General features: G+C 53.5%; 8 protein-coding genes across 8 annotated transcripts; 5 read left to right on the top strand and 3 right to left on the bottom strand.

Annotated features, from left to right (window-relative positions):
- Position 1: 1 nt before the first annotated feature.
- VTN49DRAFT_4030 (uncharacterized protein) lies at positions 2 to 1,472 on the bottom strand (the record flags this gene model as incomplete). The annotated part of the gene is made up of 5 exons (XM_069411932.1): positions 2 to 194; positions 262 to 833; positions 1,115 to 1,130; positions 1,188 to 1,228; positions 1,281 to 1,472. 5 exons carry the CDS (start codon positions 1,470 to 1,472, stop codon positions 2 to 4), a joined length of 1,014 nt encoding a protein of 337 aa, XP_069267225.1.
- A 2,231-nt stretch (positions 1,473 to 3,703) lies between these two features.
- Positions 3,704 to 4,795, bottom strand: VTN49DRAFT_4029 (uncharacterized protein; the record flags this gene model as incomplete). Its single annotated transcript, XM_069411930.1, has 1 exon — positions 3,704 to 4,795. The coding sequence occupies one exon, from the start codon at positions 4,793 to 4,795 to the stop codon at positions 3,704 to 3,706; it is 1,092 nt and encodes a 363-aa protein (XP_069267224.1).
- Positions 4,796 to 5,081: 286 nt separating this feature from the next.
- Positions 5,082 to 10,090, bottom strand: VTN49DRAFT_4028 (uncharacterized protein; the record flags this gene model as incomplete). Its single annotated transcript, XM_069411929.1, has 3 exons — positions 5,082 to 6,791; positions 6,842 to 7,108; positions 7,160 to 10,090. 3 exons carry the CDS (start codon positions 10,088 to 10,090, stop codon positions 5,082 to 5,084), a joined length of 4,908 nt encoding a protein of 1,635 aa, XP_069267223.1.
- A 1,150-nt stretch (positions 10,091 to 11,240) lies between these two features.
- On the top strand, positions 11,241 to 13,022 carry VTN49DRAFT_4027 (uncharacterized protein; the record flags this gene model as incomplete). Its single annotated transcript, XM_069411928.1, has 7 exons — positions 11,241 to 11,268; positions 11,349 to 11,423; positions 11,486 to 11,562; positions 11,622 to 11,780; positions 11,833 to 11,952; positions 12,004 to 12,860; positions 12,920 to 13,022. The coding sequence occupies 7 exons, from the start codon at positions 11,241 to 11,243 to the stop codon at positions 13,020 to 13,022; spliced, it is 1,419 nt and encodes a 472-aa protein (XP_069267222.1).
- A 350-nt stretch (positions 13,023 to 13,372) lies between these two features.
- VTN49DRAFT_4026 (uncharacterized protein) lies at positions 13,373 to 14,093 on the top strand (the record flags this gene model as incomplete). Its single annotated transcript, XM_069411927.1, has 5 exons — positions 13,373 to 13,417; positions 13,482 to 13,506; positions 13,578 to 13,862; positions 13,935 to 13,971; positions 14,027 to 14,093. 5 exons carry the CDS (start codon positions 13,373 to 13,375, stop codon positions 14,091 to 14,093), a joined length of 459 nt encoding a protein of 152 aa, XP_069267221.1.
- A 787-nt stretch (positions 14,094 to 14,880) lies between these two features.
- Positions 14,881 to 19,045, top strand: VTN49DRAFT_4025 (uncharacterized protein; the record flags this gene model as incomplete). Its single annotated transcript, XM_069411926.1, has 5 exons — positions 14,881 to 15,332; positions 15,386 to 16,052; positions 16,103 to 17,945; positions 17,993 to 18,115; positions 18,171 to 19,045. 5 exons carry the CDS (start codon positions 14,881 to 14,883, stop codon positions 19,043 to 19,045), a joined length of 3,960 nt encoding a protein of 1,319 aa, XP_069267220.1.
- Positions 19,046 to 20,280: 1,235 nt separating this feature from the next.
- On the top strand, positions 20,281 to 21,565 carry VTN49DRAFT_4024 (uncharacterized protein; the record flags this gene model as incomplete). The annotated part of the gene is made up of 2 exons (XM_069411925.1): positions 20,281 to 20,406; positions 20,468 to 21,565. The coding sequence occupies 2 exons, from the start codon at positions 20,281 to 20,283 to the stop codon at positions 21,563 to 21,565; spliced, it is 1,224 nt and encodes a 407-aa protein (XP_069267219.1).
- Positions 21,566 to 23,365: 1,800 nt separating this feature from the next.
- Positions 23,366 to 26,358, top strand: VTN49DRAFT_4023 (uncharacterized protein; the record flags this gene model as incomplete). The annotated part of the gene is made up of 2 exons (XM_069411924.1): positions 23,366 to 24,566; positions 24,617 to 26,358. The coding sequence occupies 2 exons, from the start codon at positions 23,366 to 23,368 to the stop codon at positions 26,356 to 26,358; spliced, it is 2,943 nt and encodes a 980-aa protein (XP_069267218.1).
- Between the last annotated feature and the right edge of the window lie 305 nt (positions 26,359 to 26,663).

The raw sequence follows: 26,663 nt of genomic DNA, 5'->3' as shown, positions 1-26,663 counted from the left end.
CTCACTCCGTTAGTATGACCCTGGAGAATCTGGCGTAGCTCACCCGTTGTGGGATCCCAGAGCTGGACCGTTCTGTCCCGGGAGCAAGATGCAAGCAATCGACCGTCGGGTGAGAAGGCAAAAGATTCAACCGAATCAGTATGACCCAGAAGGGTCCGGCATAGGTCACCCGTTGTGGGATCCCAGAGTTGGACCTTTTTGTCTCGGGAGCAAGATGCAAGAAATCGGCCGTCGGGTGAGAAGACAACAGACTCAACATACAGAGCATGACCCAGGAGGGTCTGGCGTAGCTCACCCGTTGTAGGATTCCAGAGCTTGATCGTGTTGTCCTCGGAGCAGGAAGCCAACAGTCGGCCATCGGGAGAGAAGGCAACAGATAGAACCCAACTAGTATGACCAAGGAGGGTCTGGAATAGCTCGCCCGTTGTAGGATCCCATAGCTTAATCGTCTTGTCCTTGGAGCAGGATGCCAGCAGTCGGCCATCGGGAGAGAAGGCAAAAGATTTAACCAAATCAGTATGAGCCAGGAGGGTCTGGCATAGCTCGCCCGTTGCAGGATCCCAGAGCTTGATCATCTTGTCGAAGGAGCGAGATGCCAGCAGTCGGCCATCGGGTGAGAAGGCAACAGAATCAACCCAATCAGTATGACCAAGGAGGGTCTGACGTAGCTCGCCCGTTGTAGGATCCCAGAGCTTGATCGTGTTGTCCTCGGAGCAGGAAGCCAACAGTCGGCCATCGGGGGAGAAGGCAACAGATCGAACCCAACTAGTATGGCCAAAGAGGTTTTGGCGCAACTCGCCGGTTGTGGGATCCCAGAGCTTGATAGTCTCTTCCTGGGAGCAAGATGCCACCAGTAGGCTATCGGGTGAGAAGGAAAGAGACGTGCATTCGCTAGTATGACCCTCGAGAATTTGTAGGTCGGCACTTCAGAATTCATCTGTCTTCGGTAACTTGCTAATCCACTTTGGTAACTCTTTTCTGAACATATTCCTTATTTTTGATGTTCTAGGCGCGAAGGCAAGTCCCGAAACGTAAAGTTGGAGCGGTGCTGTCTCAGCAACTTGCCTGAATCTGAGGACAAATCGTCTTGCATCATGCAAAAACTCAGACGCACCGTGAATTTCGTTTTCCTATTACACGGGGAGTTTCAGCAATGCGTCGCTCGCGGAAAGTCTGGAACTTAATACCTTCGCGGCTGATTGTAGCATATTGATAATTCGCACAACCTCTGACATACATCCTAGTATACTCATTGCCTCGACCCAGTGAAGGAAATGTACCTCAAGAAACAAGAGAGCCTTGTCCAGTTCGGCCACTGGATTCTGAATCTGAGCAAAGTGCTTTGCCCAGTAACGACAGGCGTATTGCACTGCTGGGGCGAGATGCTTGTTGATATCTTCATTGTCGACATCAGTGCGAAGTGTCCCATAGCTTTTCAAGCCGCAGATATTCTTTTTGAGACTGCGTTGCATTACGTCGAGGCATCGTGCGAAGATGAATCCATGCGTATCTTTTTCGTCAATCCAAAATGGATTGGCATCTTTTTTCTTTGGATCCAGAAGGAAATCTCTTAATGACAAATGTAGCATCAGTACTGGCGTCTCAAAGTCATCAGGAACGTAAAGAACCGAATGAAGAAACGTCAATCGGCTGTTGATGTCATACATTGTCACATCCAGAAGATGAGCAAGAGCCTTGATCGATAGCGGGGAAAATAGGAGTATAATAACTCCAACTATTCTCCTGAACTCATGAATCAATTCCCGTGATTCCGTCTCGTCCTGACCATTGAGCAACTGATTGAGCACAGGCATATATGTACCATCCATCTTCGACGTGTAAACGGCCCGGTCTGCAAGAATTGCCTCGAGACGCTTCCTGGGGTTCCATCGTGGGTCACTGATAAACCGAACCAATGTCGCTGCAGAAATGAACAATGGAACTGCCCTCTCAACGAGGGCCTCGATGGTTTCATTTCCCGGCCAGTCAGGCGGTATTGAATGCTTGTCTCTCAACTCCGAATACTTGTGGTTGAAATATAAAGATATATCGTGTTTGATGACTTCCTCTGAGATTTCATGAAGAATAATGTCCTGGTGGTTGTCCAAAACGGATTTGGACCTGAAGCCTGACCTAATGGGCCACTCAGGCCTACTTGTCAAAAAGAACCGAAGCTGCACTGACTTTGACTCTTTGACCCGGGGGAGCATTCGGAGAATAGCCTCTACTTCGTTTTCCCCTTCGCATTCATCGAGCGCGTCGATAACAACTACCTGGCATGCATCGTTGCAGTGTATTTCGAGCAGTGACCGGAGGATGAGCTTGTCGAATTGTTCCCTGGGTGCCTTCTCTGAAATATCGGGGTCATCGTCGACTGCTTTGCGAATGGAAGGAATGAGCTGAGGAATGCGTGTCGCTAGCTGCTTTGCAAGTGTTGAGAATAATCTTTTTGCATTCCCTCGATCCTCTTCACCCCGCTTGAAGAAGAAGCTCGCAGCAAGCGACCGTTTTTCTTTGAGACGCCTTGCCACAGTCCTGGCAATTGTTGTTTTTCCAGTCCATGCCATCCCATTCAGCCAGAATATGCATTTTCCACCTGGAGACGCTGCCCATTGCTCAATCTTGTGAAGCAGTTCATCCCTGGTCCCAGGTAGGCATTCGGTGTGCTCTTTTTCATTCTCGTCAGAGTCAAATGCTGCACCCTTTGCGGTTCGTAGTCTGTCTAAACCTAGCCTTTGGTCCAGCAGGTTATTCCTTCTTCTATAGGAGTATTGAAGTTAGCCATCCGCGTTTTCAACACTGATATTGACAATTATTTGAATGTTGCGGCTTACGTCAGGTCAAGTTGAAGAGCAAAGCTGAAGCGTGACCTATACTGTTCAATAGTTTCAATGGCCTGAGCTACCTCATTACGATCCAAAGGCCACCCGAACACAACCTTGAGCCCATTATTGAACTTTACTCTCTTTTTCGCTTGAGAAATTTCCGGGTCGATTCTCCCCCGTAAATCTTCGAGTGTGGAACAGCATTGAGATACTTCATTGCGCAGAGCTCGGGTGTTTGCGAGATAGTCGACAGAGTTGGGGTCCTCGAGAAGGCTCTGAAGCGGTTGCAGAACTTCGCGCAAGCCGTCGATTTGTCGTCGGAATTGGAGGATTTCTTGCTTCTCGCTTTTTACTTTGTTGATGTAATGTCCACATATTTCGGATATTGCCCTCGCGACTTGGATGACCGCAATAATACTCGCCGCAAACTCTATGTCGAGAACAGTGAGCGAACTGCGATGCCTATCCCAAGAATTTCCTGGCTCAGACCATATGCCCGCTGCAGGAACTCAGCGAAATCACCTGAAAAGAAAGTCTCCTCGTGAATAGCTATGAGAAGAAGTGCAGGCAGCGGCAAGAAGTTATTATGGACATCATAGTCTCGGAACTTTTTCTCGAAGCCAGAGTCGGCGGGGAAACGCCGTCAGACTTGTGCATTACTAGCGCTAGTGGCACTTGCAGATACAACACAGCATTGCCATGTATTCTCGCGTGGTGCATCTGTACCCGATGAGCATTCTCACTCATACTTACAGCCTCTTCCAGTGAATCAAGTATGAACAACTGGTCAATTCGTTCCTTCTGTTCATTACCAGAATTTCAGTTTGGCGGCACGGCCAGAATTTAAAATTTCCTGGGCAGTCCCTGGATTTCTTAAATCACGCCCGCTGCCACACCACATTCGTCTTCCCCTCCAGACTGACTCTCTCAATTGCCCGAATCTCATCCGTAGACAATCGCCAGCCGAGCGCGCGCGTTAGATCCGCCGCCTGGTCCGCATTACGGATGCCGACGATAGGCACTGTACCCTTGCAAAGATTATAATTGAGCGCAACCGCAGCGATGGGCACGCGGCGGGCCTCCGCAATACGGCGGAGCAAGGCAATCGTTTCCTCAATCTCCTCAATGGGATAACTACTCGCGCAGTACGACTCCCGTGGTTGATTCCCGCGCGAGTACTTCCCCGTCAGCCTCCCCTGAGCCAGTGGCGCACAGCTTTGGAAGATAATCCCCTGGTCGCGGCAGACGCGGATCAGCCCATGCGTCTCCGGATGCCGTCTCAGCACCGAGTACTCGCACACATTCGTTGCCAACGGCAGGCGATATCGCGCCAACGCCTTCGCCATCCGCATCATCTGCTCAGCATCGTAATTCACCACTCCCACCGCGCGTGTTAGGCCCTGATCCACGCACTCCGCTAATCCCTTTGCCACCGTACGGATCGAGGAAGGGTGTAGTGTGCCATGTACCAGGTAGATATCCACATACTCCAGCCTCAGCCGCCGCAGTGATTCCTCCAGCTTCTTTCGCGGCGCATGCTGCCCTCCCGCAGTGAGGTTCACACCATCCGGTACAGCGAACCACTTGGTCTGCACGACGAACTCGTCCCGGGGGAGATCGGCCAATAGCTCCCCGCAGATCCGCTCGCTCTCCCCGCTGCCAAACGCCTGCGCGGTGTCGATCCAGTTGAACCCCGCGGCGCGGAGATGCTCCCAGGCTTCGCGGATTCGGGGCATGTCCCGCTCTGCGCGGTATGCCCATGTGGCGCTGTCCCCCCAGGCCCATGCGCCGATGCAGGCGTATGGTACCAGGGTGTCTACTTTGGCGCCCCGCATCAGCAGCCGGCTGTCGGCGTGGGGTGTCTCATGCTCTGGACGTACGTTAGGGACGTCACTGTGGCGTGGGTCCACGCGTTTGGGCTTGCCGGGGCGGCTGAAGCTGGAGACGCGTTGGAGGATCTCCTGTGCCATTGAAGATCTATCTAGGTAGGCTTAGACAGTCAAAACGTTTCGCAGCTTGTTATTCTCGTAACTAGACATTGCCTTATCGATGAAATTGATGATGGCGTCCTATGTCCATGGTTCAATGGTGGCCAGTGACAATGCTTGCCACATCCCTTTACATTAACAAGTCGATAGCCTTCAATGACCAAATTCCATTCAACCAGCCTCCTACAGTACCTAAAACATTTAACACTGTAAAAAAATCATCCCTGTACAAAACCCCAGAATCAAAAACGCCAGTATGCACTCGAACTTATACATGCTCAGCTTCCCCTCGCCGAGCGGCATCATGCACTCCAATCCGAATTTCAAACATCAAGTCATCAATTTCTCGTAGAGTCTCCCTGCCAATGGCAAGCTGCTGCACGTCACGGAGCACCCCGCGTAGCGATGCAAGGACGTCTGCACCAGTGACGGTGGCGGGAGTGGTCGTAGTACCAGGTTCCGCTTCATGGTTAACGTTGTCCGTTTGAGCGGCACGTGAAATGTAGTAATGAGGGACAGGCGCTGGGTCTGAGTCTTTCATTCGTTCATCGGTATCCCTCTTGTCAGGGGTCTGGTCGAGGCTCATGGGATGATCGTTAGCCTCCGCGGCTGGACTGATCAAGTCTGAGCTAGGGAGGTCTGGCTGCGGTTTGTTCTGCGCGGCAGCCGGAGTCTGGCCGTGTTGGCCATCAACCTCAGACTGCGTCTCAGGTGCTGGAGACGTTTGAGCCGGACTATCATTTGACTGCGGTAGGCCCTTCTCCGAACCCTCTGTTTGCATAGGCTCAGGGTCAGACGGCGGGGTCAGTGCGGGCGATCGTCCGGTAGATGGCGAGTCTGTTCCGGCCTCGTGCCGGCGTCGCTTGTTTCTTGGAGACCGTCGCGGCGTTGACCGATCCGACCTAGCAGGACTGGAGCTCGCTGGGGATGCAGCATCGCTGCTTGGGGCCGAATCCGTGCCAGCTTTCTTGGTGGAACGGCGCTTGCTTCGATCGACGCCAGAACTGCCCTCGGCTTTCCGCTTCTTCCGGGTCGATCGATCCTTCTCAAAGCTGGCTGCCAGTTTAGATTCTAGTTCCAGTTGGGATGCAACCTGGAGATCCATGTCGTCAAGATGCGAGTTGACTACAACAACATCGAAACTGTCTGCCTGTTCCCGCGACTCTGGTGATTCCCGCGGTGATGATTTGTTGCTGTCAGTACCTGAACGGCCGTCCTCGGCAGGACTTTCTTCAGCGGTGTTAGGAGGCGGAGGCGCTAATTCCGGAGTGATCTCGCGAGAGTTGGTTTCCTCGTCATTCACGAATTCATTCCGAGTGGTAGGAGAAGAGGGTTGCAACTGGAGAGACCGCCGAGCATCTCGCCGTGGTCCGTCTCGGACCTCTGGTGGCGAGGACGGGATCTCCGCTTCGAGTTTCTCCAGGGCTTGAATTGACGCCGGTCGTGTCCTGAACGCCTGCTCGGCTTGATGCTTCGCGCCAGGTGTGGGGGACGAGCCAGTGAAGACATCATCGCTGTCCGGACCCAAGGGCGGCGTTGGCGGTACCTCAGGGAGGGGCGTCCCGTCTCGGCTTTGACTCTTCTGTACGGCACGCCGTGTCTGGCCAGTTCTGACGGGGCTTGGAAGCGCCGGCGATGAGGAAGGAAGTTCCGGCAGATAAGACCCGGTGTTGCCGCCGTGTCGTTCCGCAGACGTCCGTTTGCGATTGATAACGGGTTGGCTCCCCGTAGCCGACCGCACCGGGGAAGAGCCCACTGACATAAACTCGGCCTGGTAATCATCACGGTGAAGGAGGTGGCGGGAAGTCGTCTCCACATGCGTACTGTCCGGTGATCCAGCACTGCGCATGACCGGAGAAGAGCTGGGTACTGTCGAACGAGGCCCCGAACTAGCCCGTTGATTAGGCCTCGTCACGTCCTCAGCCGGCTCAACAGCATCCTCGAATTGAGAGCCTGTAGTGCTGGGCATCTTCTCGGACTGACCCAAGTCAGTTTCTGATCTAGGGAGACGGAGATTGGAAAACATACTTGAGACTTTGGGCGCGAAGAGTGACCCGAAAGCTCCAATCTAACATGACTCTTGAGCTGATAAAGCGCTTCTTGCACAGCGGGTGGATAGGCGATTGACTCCAGACCAAACGTTGAATTCCACATCTCAATGAATCGAGTGACCGTAGTTTTGTGCACAGAAGTCAGACCGGCACTGATGATGGTCTGAAACCTTCGAAGTGTTGACGTATTGTGACTTATGGCTCTGCAGAGCAAATTCACAGTGACCAGCGAGAGAGCACGACACTGCGAAGTCAGCAAAATAGATTGGAAAAAATGGGGATGGCTTAGACTCACAGAAGTCCACAATTCCTTGTCGGCGCCGTCAAGACGGTGCTCCGCATCTCGTATCCATAGCGCGAGCGAAGCCTGTATCCGCTCCAAGACGGCAGTGCGGAACGAAAACGCACCCTTATCCAACCACAACTCCAATGCCTCCATGAGCCTCGAGATGTCCCCGCTTTCTATCTTTGGTGCTTTGTAACATTCAAGCAAGACCTTTTCAACAGCTTCCAAGAGCTTGCTGGGGAATAACTCCTCTCGGACATCAATGCCATGGTCAAGACGTTCGGGGGACATAGCCGGGTTGGGCAGATGCCAATGTACCGACGCTGCCTGGTCGATCAAGGTTTCGAGGTGCAAGCAGATCTGCTGGGAGTTCAAATCTAGAAGGGCTGCTGCCAAAGGTTCAATGACGAGCATCGCGATTCCACGGTCTCCTTTATCCGCTCTCACAGTGCGAACGAGCAACTCGACCAGCGCGTTCCAGTCCCGATGCGCGTCGCGGAAGCATGCCCCACGTGAGATGATCTTGAAGAGACTTCCGTACTCACGGCCCACGGAGCTACTGCGGTCCTTCATCGATTCCGCTGAAAAGGTTCGCGCACACATGGCAGTGTAACTGGCAATGACTTCCCAGGCCTGGCGTTCCAACGCCGGGGAACGTGGTGGCCGCCGTGTTGCTTCAGCCGAACATACTTCAGTGCATTTCAACAAGAATTCAAGGCGGGACGCGCATGAGGATCGGCCTCTGTATGCGGGCTCAAGAAGGGCGGTTATTACGTTCGAATAGAGCTGGCTCGTCTCCAGGTCATGAGAGCTGACTAATCGAAGAAGGTGCATGAATGGAGAATCCAGATTGGTGTCGCTCTGCGACGTTCGATGACGGGTCGGTGTGTTGGCCGCCTGGAACGTCTCGTCGGCGGTTTTTAACAGTAGCTTGTCTGTAAACGGAGCAGGTCCAATGGTCGAAATCATCGAGCCTGCCAGGAAAGAGAAACGCTCCAAGAAATCCTCCGCGGTTCTGGCATTCAATGACGATGGTGCACCGTGCCAAATACGCTGAAACAGGCCAACAATGCTGGCAACGGCCTGCATCAGTTCCGCTGATGCTATAAGCTCTTTGTTAGAAGCATCAGCTAACGCCCGACAAAGGTGGAGCCAGGCGGTTTCGATCGGCGCGTTCGCGTTCTTGGAACGTTTCCAATCCGATGACTTGAAAAGAACGTCGATGACCTGGAGCACTGAGGATATCCGCGATCGAACCCAGCGGCAATCCAAAGGCAAGAGATCGGCCGCATCCAAGGGGCGACCCTCTTCGACCTTGTGTTCAGTCCAAGCTCTCGCCTGGGAACTCCACAATAGGGAAGACAGTGTGCGACAGGCACAGTCAGTGAGCAGCGGCAGCGACGCAAACATGGAGGTTATGGGTTGCTGGACGTAGCATTCCCAGAGGAAATCAATGCGGTCAAAGGAATTCGAGGGGTGGAATCCATAGTAGAGTAGGTTGTAGTAACTAGAAATCACCGTCGAGTTGATCGCACCATGTTGCTTCTCGCCTTTGATCTTGCGTTCGATATGGGAAAGAATTGGGACGCTGAGCCTCTTCATCATGGACCGGCTGGTGGTTTCACTTGGTCCGATGGCGGCGACGAATCGGTCCCAAGCGGAGAAAGCACTGGCTTTGATTGCTGGCTCGCTGCAATTGAAGCATTTCTGCACGATCAGGGTCCATTCCTTGAAATGATGCCACTGCTCGATGCGAAATTTTCTGCTCCGCATCAGCAGGACGAGGATGGCCCAAATCTGCGGGACATGCACGCCACTCTCAACCGGGGTCATCAGGCGCGCCAGCATCCGGGTCCGGATCTCCGACACCATCCGATGGCCATCGGGTAGCTCCTTGTCGAAGTAGTCCAACACCGTTTTGGAGACCGCGGCGTTGGGGCCCAGCTCCGCAATGATCCTGTGAGCCACGTCAATGGCTCTGGATCTAATCACGGAAGCCGAATTAAGCAATGCTGCAATGAGGTTTTCTATCCATAGTTCTGGATGGGATGCCAGTATTGTCTTGGGTAGGTGGTGATAGACGTTTAAGCGGTAGATGAGAATGTTGGTGCCGCTCACGCGACTGTGGATGTCACTCATAACCGAGAGAATGCGTGTGCATCGAGACGCCGTTAGGATTTTTGGAGGGAATTCCTGTGCCAGGACGTGGGCAAAAAGGTTGAGCACAGCTTTGGGTAGCTTGCACTCTTGCAGAGCGTTGAGGGCATGGTCGATCATAAACACCCTGAACTCGTCCGGCAGCTGCATAGAGATTGACTTGTTGCAAGAGAGCAAAATGCCCAGTTTCAATGCAGAAATCACCAGATTCCTCTCCATCACGTTTTCCTTTTCAAAATCGCGGGTCACATCGCGTTGAATGAAGTAGCACAGCGTGTCCAACTTGCCCGCGAGGGCGTCGCAATCGGGGACATCTTCGTAGCTCTTCCACATCCCAACCAATTGTATGTACGCATCAATACGGGAACTGAGCAATTCGCCCGCCAGCTGCTGCGTGGTCGACTCCAGCAACATCTCGAGCGACTGGGTTGGCTGCGGGCTTTGCACATTCGGGTCGGCAACCGTCGGCGGGCCCCCTGTTGACTTGAGGATCGACTTGATGGGCCGGCATTCACTGGAGGGTGGCAGGGCTCGAACTGGGGACGGGTCTGTGAAGCTGGGCGGTTTGATGTAGTTGGTGAAGGGGGAGAAATTGACTTTCTTGGGCCGGTTATTTGAACTTCCGCTCGTCACACCGGGTGCCGATGGCGGAGAGACTCGGGGAGTGTCGAGCAAGGTCGAGGATCGCGCCGCATCTTGTGCAATGCTCTCGTAGTGTGCCGACGGCGCTGCCTTTGGCGATGTGGGCGGCTGAGCCGGGTAGCCACTGAGTACCTCACCCATGGTTTCCTATGGGGATCACGGTAAACCGCGGGAGAACGACCCTGCAAGTCGCATTGCTGGGGAGGAATAAGTCAGACCGTCGGATCACAGGCTGGCGGCCATGCCTGGGAGCCCAGCGATGAATTGAAACCGGGATAACAAATGTTACGTGCACGGAGAAGCGTGCTGCAGCTGCGAAATGACGCGCCGCGTGACGTTTGTGGCTGGTGCACGCGTAAAGTGGTGCGCCATGCGCCACGGGTGTCGCGTTTTGCGGCCTCAGGCTAAATCACGTGACATATACTGTGGCTGATTCCGCTAGCCATTTGCGGTAATATTGATTTATCCCATAATTTCGTAATTTACCTATTGTTTCCGGTTAAGCGTATATGTACCGTCTATGCGCATGGAGACCCGCAAACAGCAAACAAGGGCGAAAGAGGAGGTCCCGGCCTGGAGCTTTGCTGGGTTCAGCGCCCCAAGCGCGAACCTCCTTATGTCCGGGTCGACAATTGGTGGCGCCTGACCAGCATGATCGGAATCTCGCAGCGATCTGCTTCGTAGTGCTACATCAGTGCTACCTACTGTAGTAAAGGTTGCTAGGGTTCGGGACGGGAGTGGATGGCGTCGAGCTTGGTACCTTAGAGAATTGGAGGCTCCCGAATTCAATGGAGAGCGCTTCGACTTCCCGGACAGCCGAGATTTGCGCGCTGTAATTGATTATCTTGATGAGTGAAGGAGAGAGAGATAAAGACGCCATCGTTGCAGTCCCTCATCGCATTTCTCCAGCAAATTGTAAGAGTTCCCGATGGATTCGCTTCTTGAATCTTCGGTCGCCAGTGGACAAAGCGTCTCAGTTTTCTGGGGCCCAGCAGACAATCTCGTCGCGCTGCGCTCATCAAAACGCTCGCTCCGGTCTTTTTCGGGTCGCCGAGTCTCCTCTTTTTCTGACGCTTTACTGTTCTCGTGAAGGCTCCTTTGTCCGAGAAATCCTTGGCCGTGGCTTTCCCCCCTCCGTCCAGTCAATCCGCCCCGGACACCCCCACGAACTCCCCGCACCAAAGGACCTTCAAAACTAGCAGTGAAAATCTGTCAAATTCTCCGTCCTCTGACAGCTCCTATACTCTCCCGGATGCCCGAATTGTGACTGGGAATGCAGTCATCTGGCATCATGCAGGCCCCAGAGTTAACCGGCAAAGGTGCGTGTGTCTCGTGCTTGGCCATCTGGCATGTGAAAGATGGCCAGCTCGCGCGACATGCTAATGCGGCGGTGATGCAGAGAAGTTGGAGGAGGTCGGCCGACTGGTGGATCAGCTCGAGCAAGACCTTTCGGAGAAGAAGCTGTTATCGTCTCGTAAGTGAGCCGGAGCTGCGCAGTGTTGTGCAGCTGTCTGACGAGTAGATGCTGCTTTACAGAGAAGGTGAAAGCTCTACTGGCGCTGCGACAGTACGGCACAAAGCCCGAGAATGCGGACCCGATTTATTCGCAAAGAGTATCCCCCATTTCTTCCTGGAAATTTCCACCGGATTGAACATCACTAACACGGCTTAGGGGATCAACGTCCTCTCGAAATATGGACTCGAAGGCGAAACGTCGGACATCCGCCGGGCCGCGCTACGATGCATCGCCAATGCGCTGCTCCTCAACAGCGACATGCGCCAGATCTTCGTGGATACTGGATACGGACCGAAGTTGGTTGCGCTGCTAAGGGTACAGGACCATGGCCAGAGTCGGTTGGTATGCCGTCGCTGACTTGGCGCAGACGGACAACTCGGAAGACGAGATGATCGTGTCGCGGATCCTATTCTTGACAACGTACGATACCAATATGGACTTTGATGCACTCATCAGGAAACACTCGTTGGGTGACCACATCAACTATGTATAACACCACCGACACCCAGACTGTGGATCTGCAGCTGACCCCAGGCAGCAAATCGCCCGGCACTCCAAACTGTTCCAGAAGAGCGGCGGCAAGAAGTACTCTCAGATTGATGAGCTGGCCCTGACGGATACCCTGAAACTGGTCTTCAACATTGCCAAGCTCTACGCCGACCTGGCCGAAACCTTTACGCCGTCGATCCCTCACTTGTTCAAGATTATCAGCCGCATCGACATCCCGGAGAGGCCCCTGGACGGATTGATCGGCTACATCATCAATGCACTCTCCACCCTCGATCTGGAGGAGAAGCCAGGCCGTTTCGAGAGCAGTCCGCTCTTCCCGAAGCTCAACCAGCAAAACTCGAACGTCGACAAGCTTATCAACATCCTCGATGTCGCGGTGTCGGTCTACAGCCCAGAGGATCTGGAAGCCAAGGCGGTGCCGTTGCTGCATCTGCTCATTACCATGTACGAGCTTGCGCCGGATGGGCCAAAGAAGTATATGCAGTGGCTGCTTCTTCCAGAGGAAAACGATCGCAGTGTCCCCATCGGGCGCAGTGACACCCTGGCCTCGAAGCTCCTGCGCCTGTCGACGTCGCACAACATGCACCTCAAGACGGCCATCTCGGAACTGATGTTCGTTCTGTCTGGCAAGAATGCCGAGAACCTTACCAAGAACATCGGCTACGGATTTGCTGCAGGCTTCCTCGCTTCTCGGGGCCTGGAGATCCCCAAGAACGCCGGCGAGGCCTTTGCCACGAACCCTACGGACGGAAGTGGCGGCTTTGATCCCGACATCAATCCCATTACTGGTCAGCGATGGGATGCAGAGCCCAAAGACGAGGGTCCACCCATGTCTAAAGAGGAGAAGGAGCGGGAAGCAGAGCGATTATTTGTGCTGTTTGAGAGGTATGTCTCTGTCGTTTTACGCGAAGGACGAACCATTTCTGACCCAAACTTTACTACAGAGCAAGACAGAATGGCTTTATCAAAGAGCATCCGGTGGCTCAGGCCGTCCGTGAGGGAAGAATCCAGGAGCTTCCCGACAGCGAGGATGATGACAGCGACTGAATGATTCATGAATATCGCAGTTACATGGTGTACTAAATTGTCTAATAACGGCTGATCTCATATAAAATACTTCGGAATCTTACTCTTAAATTGTGTCTAATACAAGGTTAACTTCATAAAACAAGCAGCTTCGGAGCTTTGTCCTCTGCGCAAGGATGGTAGTTGTCAGCCTGAGGCATCAAGCCGAAGTGACATCAGGCCGAGTGGGCCGCGTGGGATTTTTTGCGCGGGGTGATCATACATCTTTAGCAAAATCGTGACTTCAATAAAGACACCAAATTGAGTTAATTTGACCTTTGATAGTTCAATCGATCCTGATCGCGTTCTCTCTGAAGTGAATAATCGCAACCATGTCGCTCCCAATCGATCCCAACAAGGCAGATAACCTTGAAGAAGTGCGCTCTGCCCACTACACTTTTCCCACCACCACCGACAGCGTTCCACTGACCATAACCACAGATTGAAAAGCAATTCGCTGTTAAAGGCACGGCATATTTCCCATAAGCGCGCATTCGTTCGATCGACACTGTTCCACTGACACACATATCCCAACAGCCGTCGAACATCTAGAGGCATACTGGGGCCTCCTCGAACGAGTCCCCGGCTCCCAACTGCGCCTGACCAAAATGGACGACGAGATCTATGAACACTTTAAGCGAGAATTCCCCGAATTCGACCCGAGCAAGCCCCTCAACGAGGACGAGATGAAGAGTAAAGAGGGCAAGGAGCGCTGGCGCAAGTTCATGAGCGAGTATGAGAAGAAGATTGCGGATTATAACTTTGGGACGATTCTGCGGATTGATCCCAAGACGGAGTATGATCAGCATACGACGATATTTGGTGGGTTTTCTTTCCCCCCAGTCGAAGGGGTGGTTGAAAGAGAGAGAGAGCTGTGAACTGATATTTTGATAGCGATGCGGATGCAGTTTTATGCTATTGAGATTGCGAGGTACTTAGGCTTCCCTATCAAGTTCTGCGAATGTTGAATGCTGATTACTGGCCAGGAATCGTGCGGGTTTGAACGATTGGGTTTATGAGAGGGCGCAAAAAGCAAAGGGGCAGTCCTCATAAGCGAGCGCTCACCTTCAATAGGTGTTTCTGCCCTTGAGTGAGTCATTGCGGCGTCGCCCGGGTTTCTATATATCGGGACAGCTTTCTCGCCGCAATCTCCTCCCCGCGCCGAGTTCATACCATTGGCTCGTCCTTCGGCTTGGAATAAATACATGAGGTACTTGTTTGGGTCAAGCAGGAATCAGGGCGTGTTGCACTGTCCGCATAGTCAACCAGATGTTAATCATATTATCTAGTTGATACCCTTACTGATCCGAGAGTTTCTGGCTATCTCCAGACGTAGGATCCTGGAACGAAACAATGAGATTCATGCATGAAAATGGACATTGGATGCAGAAGAGGAACAGGTCACATGATATACATAACCCGCATGCGGGATCATCCATGGCAGAACAAAGAGGAACAATAATACCAGCATTCTCAGATCCTCTGTATTGTTCCTTGCTTGCAATTCATCTATCTCTGTGTTTTTGCTCACTTTATCACTGAGAATGCGAAGCGAAGGACAAGGCTTGAACTTGTATGTTTACAAACTGAATTCAGAAAACAATTGCAGTTCACGATTTACTTCAACACCAGCCATGGCATGCGGCTTAGGCGGCTGTGGTTGCTGTTACTCTCGGCGACCAGGCTCGTTGCCACGGTTCTTTTCTGTTCCGTTTGGTTAACGGAGAGATTTCTCTCCTTCTGCACGCATGGAGTTGTCTCTTCCTGTCCACTATCAACATTGCTCATCCGCAGATACTCGGCTAGATCGGCGAATAGTGACGATAACAATCGCAACAACATGGCCGACGACTTCTGGACAAAGGACTCCTCTGCAGATAATGCAGATAGCTTGCTGCACGCATGCTTGCCATCTCTCTTTGCGTTCACGGCGTTTAGCCACGTTCCCGTGCTCACTGCTGCGGTGTTCTTCACCGTGTGCACTGCCCTAATCAACCCCATCTTTGCACTTTGTCTGGGGAAGATGTTCCAAACTTTCACGGACAGGGGCAATGGGAATCTGAGCGGTAGTCTGTTTTTGATGGAAGCGTCTCGCTATGCTGCTCAGCTTGCCACCCTCGGCGGCATCAGCTGGGTGTGCAACGCGGCGTTCCTCTTCTTCTGGATGACGTTTGCAGAGTTGCAAGCCAAGAATGCGCGGAAGAGACTCTTTGAGCAGTTGCTGACACGGGAACTTGTGTGGTTTGATATGCGGGGGGAAGGAATGGGTGCTTTCCTTGCTAATGTGCACAAGTGAGCATTCATTCCTTTTTGCTTTTAGACTTGCAGTCTGATCAATTGGATAGACAAATTCGAGAGCTGCAAATTGCCACAGCTCAACCTCTCGGGCTCAGCATTCAGTACTCGATCCGGGCAATCAGCGCCGTGGTTCTCGCATTTGTGATCTCGTGGAAGCTGACGCTGGTCACTCTTGCAACTCTGCCTTTGACTTGCATTGCGTTGATCATGCTGGGAACCAAGATGAAGCTGTTCATGAATCAGCAGCAGGAGGAGCTGACGGAGGCGTCAAAGCTCATCCACGACGCATTCAGTTCGATAGAGGTCGTCAAATGTTTCAACGCACAGTTCCGCACTTACTGGCGCTTTCTTTCCTGCATCCGAGTGGCCGCCCACTTGTATCACCGGGTGGCAGCGTTCAGTGCCTTCCAGCTCGCTCTGGTCCGTTTCGTCACGTTCTCCATGTTCGTCCAGGGGTTCTGGTTCGGCAGCAAGCTCGTCCGAACCAGTGATCTAACAGCGGGACAAGTTCTGACCACGTTCTGGGTCTGCTTGATTGCCATCCAGGCGATCGAAACGGCGACTGAGCATACACCGGCTCTGGAACGCGGCAAAATAGCAGCTGCAACGCTGCAGTCGTATCTCCGAAGTCAGAAGTGGCTCACTCAAACGCCTGATGCGAGCCTGAATGATGTCTTCCCTGATATTGGGACGAAGAACATTGTGCTTTCCAGGGTTGGTGGTACTCAATGCATCCTATTCTCCCTCAGACTAATCGACAGTAGGTCTCGTTTGCGTATCCTCTCCAGTCCAGTCCCGTCCTCCAGTCGGCAAGCCTGATCTTCCCTGCCGGAAAGACAACCTTTATCGTCGGCCGCAGCGGTGCTGGAAAGAGTACCGTGTTGAATCTGCTCCTGCGGTTCTACCGACCAACCACGGGAGATATCTTCATTGGCGACGCTCCTCTGGAGTTAATCAATCTCTACTGGTTGCGGAAAAACATCACACTCGTCCATCAAAACTCGCTCCTTTTCAACGAGACGCTTCTGGAGAACATCATGCTAGGCGCTGGCGACATGATGGAGGATACTGTCACGCGAGTGGATCAAGCCTTGACGACGGCGAATCTGCACGGTACCGTCCGCCATCTACCGCAGGGTCTGCACACCCTAGTCGGCGAGGGTGGAAGTGCTCTGAGCGGAGGCCAGAGGCAACGAGTGGCAATTGCACGGGCCAGGATGAGAGATACTCCAGTTCTCATCCTGGATGAGCCCACGAGCGCGCTCGATGCCAAAAACCGGACAGTAATCATGGATGCCATCCGCACGTGGCGCCAGGGCAAGACAACCATCATCATCACGCATGATTCCGCCAATATTCTGCCAGGTGACCTAGTCTACGTGATGGATGGTGGTCGCACTGTTGCCTTTGGAAGTAAGAGCCAGTTGATGGAACGGAACTTATGGAACTTCGCGACCGATGATGGGCGTCGATCGGTATCTGGTTCGCAGTCCTCCCTGGAGGGCAGCCAGCTGTCCTCGCACATCTTGGAGGAATCATACCTGAGCCCCGGCAATCAGCAAGATACACACTCGCCGGAAATATCTGGGAACAACTCCCTGCAGGAAGACTCCATCCTGAACTGCTACATGACCGAACCGCCGCCAACCGCAACTTCCTTTTCCTCTGGTGACCATTCAAGCAGCCGGCCCATCATCCCGGAACCGGAGAGGATGTCAAGGAGCTCCCAGCCAGCCAGCATCGGATCCTCAAACACCATTCGCTTCTGGCTTTCCAAGCTGTCAGCAACCCAGCCTCCAGGGGGCCAAAGTGCTGAGCCGCAACTGTCACTGTTTAAGACCGTCCTTACTGCGCCGTCCGTCCTCAAACAGCAGCAACAATGGCTTCTCGGGCTTGCCGTGACCTGCGCCCTCTTTCACTCCGCTTCAATGCCGGTGTTTTCGTACATGCTCTCTCAGCTCTTTCGCTCGTTCTATGCGGAGGAAAATCGCGCACAGGTGGCCAAGAAGTGGTCCACTGCAATGCTCGGACTTGCCATGGGAGACTCTGTCGTCACGTTCACTCTCTTTTATCTCCTGGATTATTGCGGCCAGGCATGGATGGATTACCTGCGGGACGAAGCAATGCGGCGGACCCTCGACCAACCCCGCCAGTGGTTCGAAGAAAAGGAGCACAGCCCGCTGCAACTGACGGCATGCTTTGATCAGAACGCCGAAGGAATCCGAAACTTTCTCGGCAAGTTCGTCGGTTTAAGCCTGGTTGCCCTCTTCACTGTACTGATCACACTTTGCTGGTCCTTCACCCTGTGCTGGAAATTGACTCTGATCAGCCTGGCTTGTGGACCCGTCGTGCTAGCCATCAGCAAGGGTTTCGAGGTGGTGAATCGAAAGTGGGAGTCTGAATCCAGCCGCCAGCAGGGGGCAGTGGCCGACGTCTTCTCCGAGGCCTTCACGGACATTCGCACGGTTCGGTCGTACTTGCTGGAGGATCGATTCCGGCTGCGGCATGCTCATGCTCTTCGGGATGCCATTCGTATCGGACTTTGCCGCGGCGGATTCTCTGGGATCTTCTTTGGTCTGGGGGAATCGGCAATCATATTCATTAGTGGTGAGTTTTAATTTCTTGGAAACGTTGGGCACTGCTGAGATTGGCAGCGCTGCTGTTCTACTACGGAGCGGTTCTCCTAGCTGGCGAGGAATTTGGCGTCACCGACATCATCACTGTGTTCGCCATGGTTTTGTTCAGTATCGGCTATGTAATCACAATCATCTCCTGGGGTACGTTGCATCTCCTCGCGTTCTTTTCTCAGGGGCCAGTACTGAATTCCTGCAGTTCCGCAGGTCAACTCGGCGTACGACGCTGCGGCGCGGCTGATCCAGCTCTCACGGCTGCCATACGCCTCTTCGTACGAACACACCGGCCGACAGCGCAGGTTCGAGCTCTTTCCCATCAAATTCAACCGCGTGAACTTCCGGTATCCCCAACGGCCCGACGTCGAGGTGCTGCGGGACGTGTCAATCACGATCCCGCCAAATTCGTGTGTCGCTCTCGTCGGCTGTTCCGGGTCTGGTAAGTCTACCATCATCTCACTCCTGCTGGGCCTGTATCCTACCACCACCGGAGGACCTCATGTACCGCCGGCCATCACCTTTGGCGGCACGGACATCACCCGCATCCATCTGCCGACCCTGCGCTCCCAGATCGCCGTCGTCCCGCAGCACCCGTACCTCTTCGCTGACACGATACGTGCCAACATCACCTACGGCCTCGACCCAACCTCACGGCTCAACACCGCGGGCAACGTGATCGCTGCCGCCGAGGCAGCAGGGATCGACGAATTCATCCGGTCGCTGCCGCAGGGCTACATGACACCCGTCGGGGCGGGCGGCATGACGCTGTCCGGCGGCCAGGCGCAGCGCGTGGTGATCGCGCGCGCACTGGTCCGCCGGCCGCAGGTACTGATCCTGGATGAGGCTACGTCAAACCTGGATGCGGAGTCTGCGGAGGTTATTAGACAGACGGTGCAGAGGCTTCGGTGCGTGCCACAACTTACGGTGATCTTGATCACGCACGCAAGGGAGATGATGCAGATGGCGGATCGGGTTGTGATGATGGATCAGGGAATGGTAGTTGAGGAGGGAACGTATGAATCGTTGCTGGGGAGACCGTTTGGAAGGCTCCGTGAAATGCTGTCTGTGGAGAGCTGATTCGACTCCCTTACGTGAGCCGTGTGACTGCTGATGCCTTAGGAGTGATGTGTTGAGATTAGTACTCTATTTGAGGGACCGTATACTACCAACACTCCTGCTATGGTCAATAACTTCAATAGATTCTATACTTATTATATACTTATGATTCAGTCACGAAATCCGGAGATCTCTTTTAGTCTTTCGTCTCCTGAATGGCATATGGCATATGAAGCAAGGTACCTCATTTATCGACAGAGCATGAAGTCGGGAGTGTTTGCCAGTTCCGAATCCGACGGCAACTCTGCGCGCTTGAGAGAAGCATCGAGGCTCGAATCACATATCAGTTCTGAGTAAGCTCGTCCACAATGAAGACAGAATGCCGGCTTCCTGTAACAGGCCCATCAGCGGGTGGATATATGAAGGCTCCATGGCGGCGTGCACTCGTCCTGTCGGTGCAATAGGTACTTTGTTGCTGTTGACTTTGCGGGATGAATGATGGCCATGCCTCTTCTACACTAGCGACTTCATCCTTTGACCGGGCTTTGACGGTTGATGGCAGCATTTCGGCAGCGATTGCCACTGCTTCTTCTTTGCTTTTTCGACTCACTTGACAGGTCACTGTCCAAGTTGACGTCCAGAAAGGAAGCAGGCAAGCCTAGAAAGTTGATTTAAGTTCAATAAAATTAGAAATAGGCTCTGTGAGTTGCTCAAGGAAAAGAGGTTAGTGTTATTACCATATTAGGCTAGTACCTGATGATGCTAATCGGACTAGCCTCATAGAGTTAGTCCCAACGCAACATCCTCGATGCTCTGATTGGTCCAAATGCCTACACATCTGGAGAAAGCCATCAACAATGCTCGGCCCCAGAATTCATTCCTGAGGCTGAGACAAACAAGCCTTGAGCTAAACAAGGATGCGGCGAATCCATCACGGCAGATAACAGTCCCTGGAGACAGGAGACGGGATAATATATGCGATATATGCGATGATTTTCTTCAATTTACAGCCATGAGCCGCTGCGACTAGTCCGTTCGTTAAGCTCAGCGGTGAACTCAGCTATGACGGAGAGTATCCGTTCTACGGCTAGACAAGCCACAGTTGATTGCGTCGGGCCCTAAACTCACTCAGCACCGAGCCACCTCATAAAAATAATACCGTCCCCAGCTTGCCAGTAAACATTATCGATAGGGTGGTGATGGGTGTCCAGTCCAATAGCCCCTGGATGTGAACGAGTCAGCCGCCATCATCCATCATGATGCTTCACTCGCGCAGTGAGTGGGCTGGGCCGGGCCTGACAGCCAGGACGACGTCATCACTGTCACTGCGAGCAGAGCAGAACAGCGACAATCGGGATAACAGTGGTGCTCGTTTGGAACTGGTAGGTGCATTTGATCCTCGTGTGAGTTAGTAGTTCTGGGTTGACGCAGTGTTCTGGAAAGGTCGGAGTCGTGATCGGCTTGACATTCGCTGGGATGATCATCCTGTACTCCATGCTGCGATGTATGCGAATAGCTGGTTTCCGGCCGGTTCTGCTCCCGGGAAAGTTCCTGAAGCAGGCATGGGAGAATTGGCACCCTGCCGCCTCGGGCCGATATACAAAGCCGTCGCATCTTCCTCTCTCGCAACAGGATGTTGACACGTCTTACCACGGCTCGGGGGGTTTGTCCGGAACCCAGTCCAATATGCCGCGCCGCGAAGCCTCAGTCCGGTCCGTCATCACGCTCCCTGCCTATAGTCCCGTGCCGAAACCAGAAGAAATGGTGCTGGGGCGGGCCGGCGAACGCGCCGGCATGGATATCGTGGTGGAGTTCCCCGAGACTGCGGAGGAAGAGGAGGCGCGGCGTGAGGAGGAGATGGAGTCGCTATACCGGATCCGGGAGCGGCGACGGCAGGAGCTTGCGCACCTCGAAGAGTATCGGCGGCAGCGACAGGAAGCTCTCGCTCGGGGTGACCACGAGCTCGTTCGGGCACTTGATCAGCGACGTCAGGCCGGACGACTGTCCGACCCCGAAGGTATGACGGCCGCGGAGATGCTGGCGGAGCATCGCTCACGGCCTCGCGGCCGTCGCGTGTCAGAGGTCACGTACGCCGATGTCGGTCTTGTTCGCCACGATGGCTCGCGGGTGCGCAGTCCTTCTGGTGAATCGGATCGGCAACCTTTGCTCGAAGACCTTGCTCGGCGATCCATATCGTCTCTGCACAGCCGTGTGCACTCGGGTGCCTCTTCCTTATCAGCGGCGTCTTCAACTTCTTCCCTAAATTCTGGTCGTCGCTACAGTTCACAGAGCGACGTACGACCCGATCAGGACGATGGCGACTTGGCAGCCTTGCGCATCCCACCGCCGGAATACGAGGCAGCGGATTGGGGAGAAGCGCCACCGTATGAGTCGCCAACAGAGGATCGACGCCATCTATCGTCCAGCTTGCCTGTTATCCGGATCGATCCGGCATCAACCAGTGCTACCCCAGTTGTGGCTTCGCCTGCTACTCCTCGTCCGCCTGACGAGGTTCCTTCGACTGACCAGCCCGGTCAATGACCCATGTTTTTCACTGTGTGGATTTGGATATCTTGAATCATTTTCTACATTGCACGATGGAGCCTGGCGTTGGGAGACCCTTTTGCATATTTCGGAAATACGGTGTTGAAGTATATTCTATCATGAATCATGGTGCCATGAGTGATGCTCTTTGTTCCTGTAATTAGACCTTGATACCGTTGGATACACTCGTGGCTGTCATACCCCTATACGTGCATAAAACATATCGTGTGAGCTTGACAGATACAGTTAGACCAATGTCCAGTTCACAATCTATGGAATCCTTCGATCCTGATTTCTATAGTCTGCCGTAGTGAGAGAGTTGAACCTGGATTTGAAAGACCCCGGATTTCGAAGAGGGTGTAGAGTTAGGGTTAACCTAAGTCCACCATGCTACGATCCCGGCTATCGCTGATTTCCGAACGACTTTACTAGAAAATCAACCTTAGAACAGAGACTTGTTTCCTGTGCTTCGTATGAGAACGTCCTTCATTGTACATTGCCGCGCTTGTTTACCGAGGCATAGGAATATTGATCGTTGAACGGCGTACCGACTTCTAGTCCCTCCGAGATCCTTAGGCAGGAAAGCTACCTATGCTCTACATAAACTCAGAGCAGCATGGCAATGTAAGAGACATATCAGTTGGATCTCATTGGGACGGTGTTATGGACATGAACCGTCCCGGTGAAAGCAATTGGCCGCAATCTCTCCTCATGCTTCCCTGATTAAGCTGTAGCGCAAGAACCTTCATCCTAGTCACTACCTTGTGCATTGGCAACGGCCCCTTTCTTTGCTGACAGGCTCTCAATCTCCTTATGAAAACTACTTTCCACATCATTACCATATCCGCCGCCTTGTGTGTTGAGATCTGCGCCATTCTCAAGGAGAAACTCAACCAGACGATGGTTTTCGAAATAAAAAGCGGCCTGAAGAGCAGTGCGTTGCACTTCCAATCGGCAATGTATAAGCGTCCTATCTCGGAGGACTCGGGAAGTCGCTCCAGCGGTAGTTAGGCCCTGTTGAGAGGGCAGGGACATCATTGCAATGGAATTTCCATTACCGTCAGATACGGTAGTCTTCCCGAATCACTTTGCTTTGGACGAGAAGTGCATATTTCCAGGACCCAGTTATCCCCTGCGGTTGTTTGAACAATGAGATCTCTCAACAGTCGTGAGATCAATATGAGAGCACAGAAGCAACTATCGAGGGAGCAACCGGAATGCTCTGTTGCGAGTTCTTGGAAGTCAGTATGGCTTCGCACTGCAACATACTATATATTAGGTCTATCCACTACATGTTGACAAGTGCCATGAAAGTGCTATGAAGCGCTAGCTACTAAAAGGTGACAGTCATTCATAGTATTGGTCGGTTCTGCGACCAGTACGAAGGCACAGGTCGAGGAAGAGAGGTGAGCAGGCCAAATCGGCCGGAGAGGGAAACTGCGCTAATCCGGTTTCGGGCTAGCGTTGATCACCTGTAAACAAACCCAGCCATCCGATTCTCTCGCTTCAATGAGCAACATAAACATTGCTGCCGGTTGTTTGCGCGCATCGTTCGAATTCTCTGTATATTAATTTCCGGGGCTTGTGTACAGTTTGTTGCCCTCGATTTTCCGAGTGCATACCAGATATTACTCCCCGGTTCAGCGCACACCCCTTTGTCGACACGGCGTGATTCACGCGATCTTTTGAGTACAACGACCGACAGATTGCTGAACAACGATCCATTCGCATCGGTACTTGGCCGCATGGATAGTTTCTAGACATTTTTCTTGCTGCTCGTCTCTGTCTTTCTCAGCCATGTCGCGTTCGCCCAACACGCGACTTGAAACAACCCACACCTCCCTCACCATGTCCGACTTTGACCCTGAACACGAAGCCATCGTGTCCACCAGACAGATTGATCAAAGCGATCAATTGCCGGAATTGCCGAAGAGTTTCAGAAAGAGCCAATCGCCACCGCGTCAGGAGCCGGACTACGCGATTGACACGTCCACCATCGAACGCGCGTTCCCAGAGTTTTCCGACATTGAGTCCTCGGGGGACAACGACGACGACAGCGAGATTTCGGTCGAGGTGGGACGCGGCGCGAAGTTGCAGCATCGCCTTGATGACTCACGCAATTCGATTCTCAGCGCCGAGGAAAACGTGCGCGCGTCGTCGCCGGCAATCCGCATTGATTATCCCGTGACGACCGGTGCGTCCAAATCAGCCATGCGGAGCTCGTCGCGGCGCGTGTCTGGCACAGATAACCTGCGCAAGGATGCGCAGATCCGACGCGCAAGCCAAGTGCTTAAAGAGCACGCAGACTCGGCATCGAGTGGTCGCGCAAAGGGGTCCTCGGGCCGCGCGGCCGAGGGGCGACGCACGTTGTCCGAAATGCACGCCAAGGTCCGCGACACGTACGATGGTTCGTACATTAGCGACGAGAGACCTCAGGCATTTACGGTCAATACGCGTGCTACTCGGTTCAGCAATGTCTCCGCTCAGGTCGCCGCCGCGGTGGACCAGGCGTCGCGCGACGCACGGGATAGACGGAGTTCGCGTTATGTTTCTGCCAACGGGACATACACCGCATCCACCATTCCTGAGAATGGGACCTACCAGTCTTTTGTGCTCCCAGATCTGCCGAATCTCTCTGATCTTGTCTCGGGCGTGTACGAGGATGGCACTCCGGTATTTAGCCGACAGAACAAACGGTCCACCCGTTTTGTCTCTCCTCCTCCCGATGACCGTGACGAGTCAGGTCATGTTCCTGTCGAGGCGGTGCCGATTCCAGAGGATGAAAAGGTTTTATTCGTCTCGTTGAAGCTGATGCAGGAAAAGGTTGCCGCTTTGGAGATGGCAAAGACGGAAGCCGAGAAACGCCTAGATGAGCTTCGACAAGAGAATCATCAACTGCGGACAGAAAAGTCTCGGCGTCAGAAAGAGCAGTATGACCGCGTAAAGATGTTTGGAGGGGACGAGGGCCGTATAGAGCGGCTGCTTCAGGAGAGGACGAGTACGTACAAACCACGGAGGAGTAGCTTGCCGTTACTGATGATGATTTAGAGTTGGATGCTGCCAATATGGAGCTACAAAACCGCTTGGATATCGCCGAGCGAAAGATCCAGGTTCACGAGAGCACGATTAAAACCCTTGCCCAAGAGCGAGATTCTGCAGTCTCGCAGCTTGGAGTCGCCTACCTCCATACCCAGGACATCAAGGCAGAAAACGACTCCCTGAGGAAGGAAAACGCCGAGCTAAAGGCCCAGTTGGCCAAGTTGACCGCATTGCTGCAGAAACTTACTGGTCAGGACACAGACACCCGACGATCTGCAACTGGCGAATGGACTACCGAAGGCGATACTGGCGACGTCACTGCCGACTCGACACGCCGCTCGAATGATCAGAGCCGGAGCCGTGAAAGGCCAACGACGGAGGGATCTCGAGCGCGGATCTCGAGTCAAATCGACAAGGTGATGGCAAAGATCGAGAAGGAGCGCCAAGAGGCCGAACTTTTCGACGTGGCCAAGCCCTCACGGTCGTCACAGCACAAGGCCAAGTCAGAGGACCGCAAAGCATCATCTTCTGGAGAGAAGAAGCCCAACACCGGCAAGCAGCGAGTCAAGCGCGTGATTGTCGAGGACGTGGACATCACAGATCGGGCGACAGAGGAGAATCACACTGAGGAGGCCCGCAGCCAGGTGACCGAGGACAAGGATTTGACGTTCCTAAGCTTCATGGATGAGCGTGAAATTGCCCAGCTGCGCCGGAAGTTGGAGGAGGAGCTGGTCGCGCGGAAGCAGAGGCAGGCGAAGGATGTCACCGGCAACACGACCGGTAACACGACCAGCGGGTCGCGGCGTCTCGTCTCTGATCCTCCTCGTCGATCATCCTTGAAGGAGCCAAAGGAAAAGATTGCCCGTCCAAGCTCGGCCCTTGGGGAAGTGACGACGACTAGCAGAACCGACGAGCCAGAAGAAGCGCCGGAGCATGAGGCGGCCCGTCGGCGACGCCATTCGGATCACTCAATCACCAGCCGGAGCCGGCGACGCAATCATATGACGGAGATGACTTCTGCCATCATCCTGCCGGACATCACTCTGCACACCAACGCGTCGGAACCAACACGGCAATCGGAGCCAGCGCAGCAGGCCCTCGACCATGCCACGCGACATGACGGAGGGAACTGCACGGTCTGCAAACGCGCGCTGGACGGCACCAACCACGACCATACGCACACAGACGAAAAGCACGAAACCGTGAACGTCCCCAAGCCGATTCCCGTGTCGGAGCGCATGCCGAAGCCTGGCCCTTATCAAGAAGACCCGACAATACGGCCGGCAGAGCCGCCAGGCGTGGCCCTTGCGACGGTCCTTAAGAGTCTCGAGGATGAGCTCTCGCACCTCAAGATGCAACTTGCACGGTACCAGACTGCCTACAACAAGCATGACGCATCGCTCGGTAAGCGACGACGCAAGGCTCTTGCGCGGAAGATCGAGACCCTCCTGCGGGAGATCGACACCAAGTCCGACCAGATTTACGCGCTGTACGATGTGCTCGAGGGCCAGAAGCAGTCCGGTCAAGAGATGACGGAAAAGGAGGTTGAGATTACGCTGCAGTCGATTGGCATCAATGTTGCGCATCAGCAGCAGCAGCGGGATCTTACAGAACGGACAGATGTATCGACCAAACGGCATGCTTCTTCTGTCCAGCAGCAGGAGCAGCAGCAACAAGATGAAGACGAAGACGAGGATGATAGTGAACTACCCTGGGAAGGAATCGAGAGTACGGGCGAAGTGACGGGCTAAGTTGGCTAAATCGTTGTTTAATTGATTAACTCTGGAGTTGTCGTTTTGTTTTGAGTTTTGGGTTTTTATTCTGGGATGGTGTTGTGTTTGGCTTTTTTCATTGCATGTTGTTAGGGTAAAGCATTTTATTCAGGTCTGCAGGTGGTGTGAGAGGGTGAGGCGTCAATGACACAGTGATATTTAAATCAAGCAAGTCCTTTTTCGTTTTGTCTTTTCCTTGCCCAACCTGATCCAGCCCAACGCCGCCGCTATGCTATACAAAAACTCCCATAACGCCAGGAATATGAACAAAGATCTACATGGGT

The sequence above is a fragment of the Thermomyces lanuginosus genome (assembly GCF_041956635.1).
Source record: "Thermomyces lanuginosus strain ATCC 200065 unplaced genomic scaffold VTN49scaffold_31, whole genome shotgun sequence".
In the NCBI taxonomy this organism is placed as follows: domain Eukaryota; kingdom Fungi; phylum Ascomycota; class Eurotiomycetes; order Eurotiales; family Trichocomaceae; genus Thermomyces; species Thermomyces lanuginosus.
This window is presented reverse-complemented; position numbering and strand designations above follow the sequence as displayed.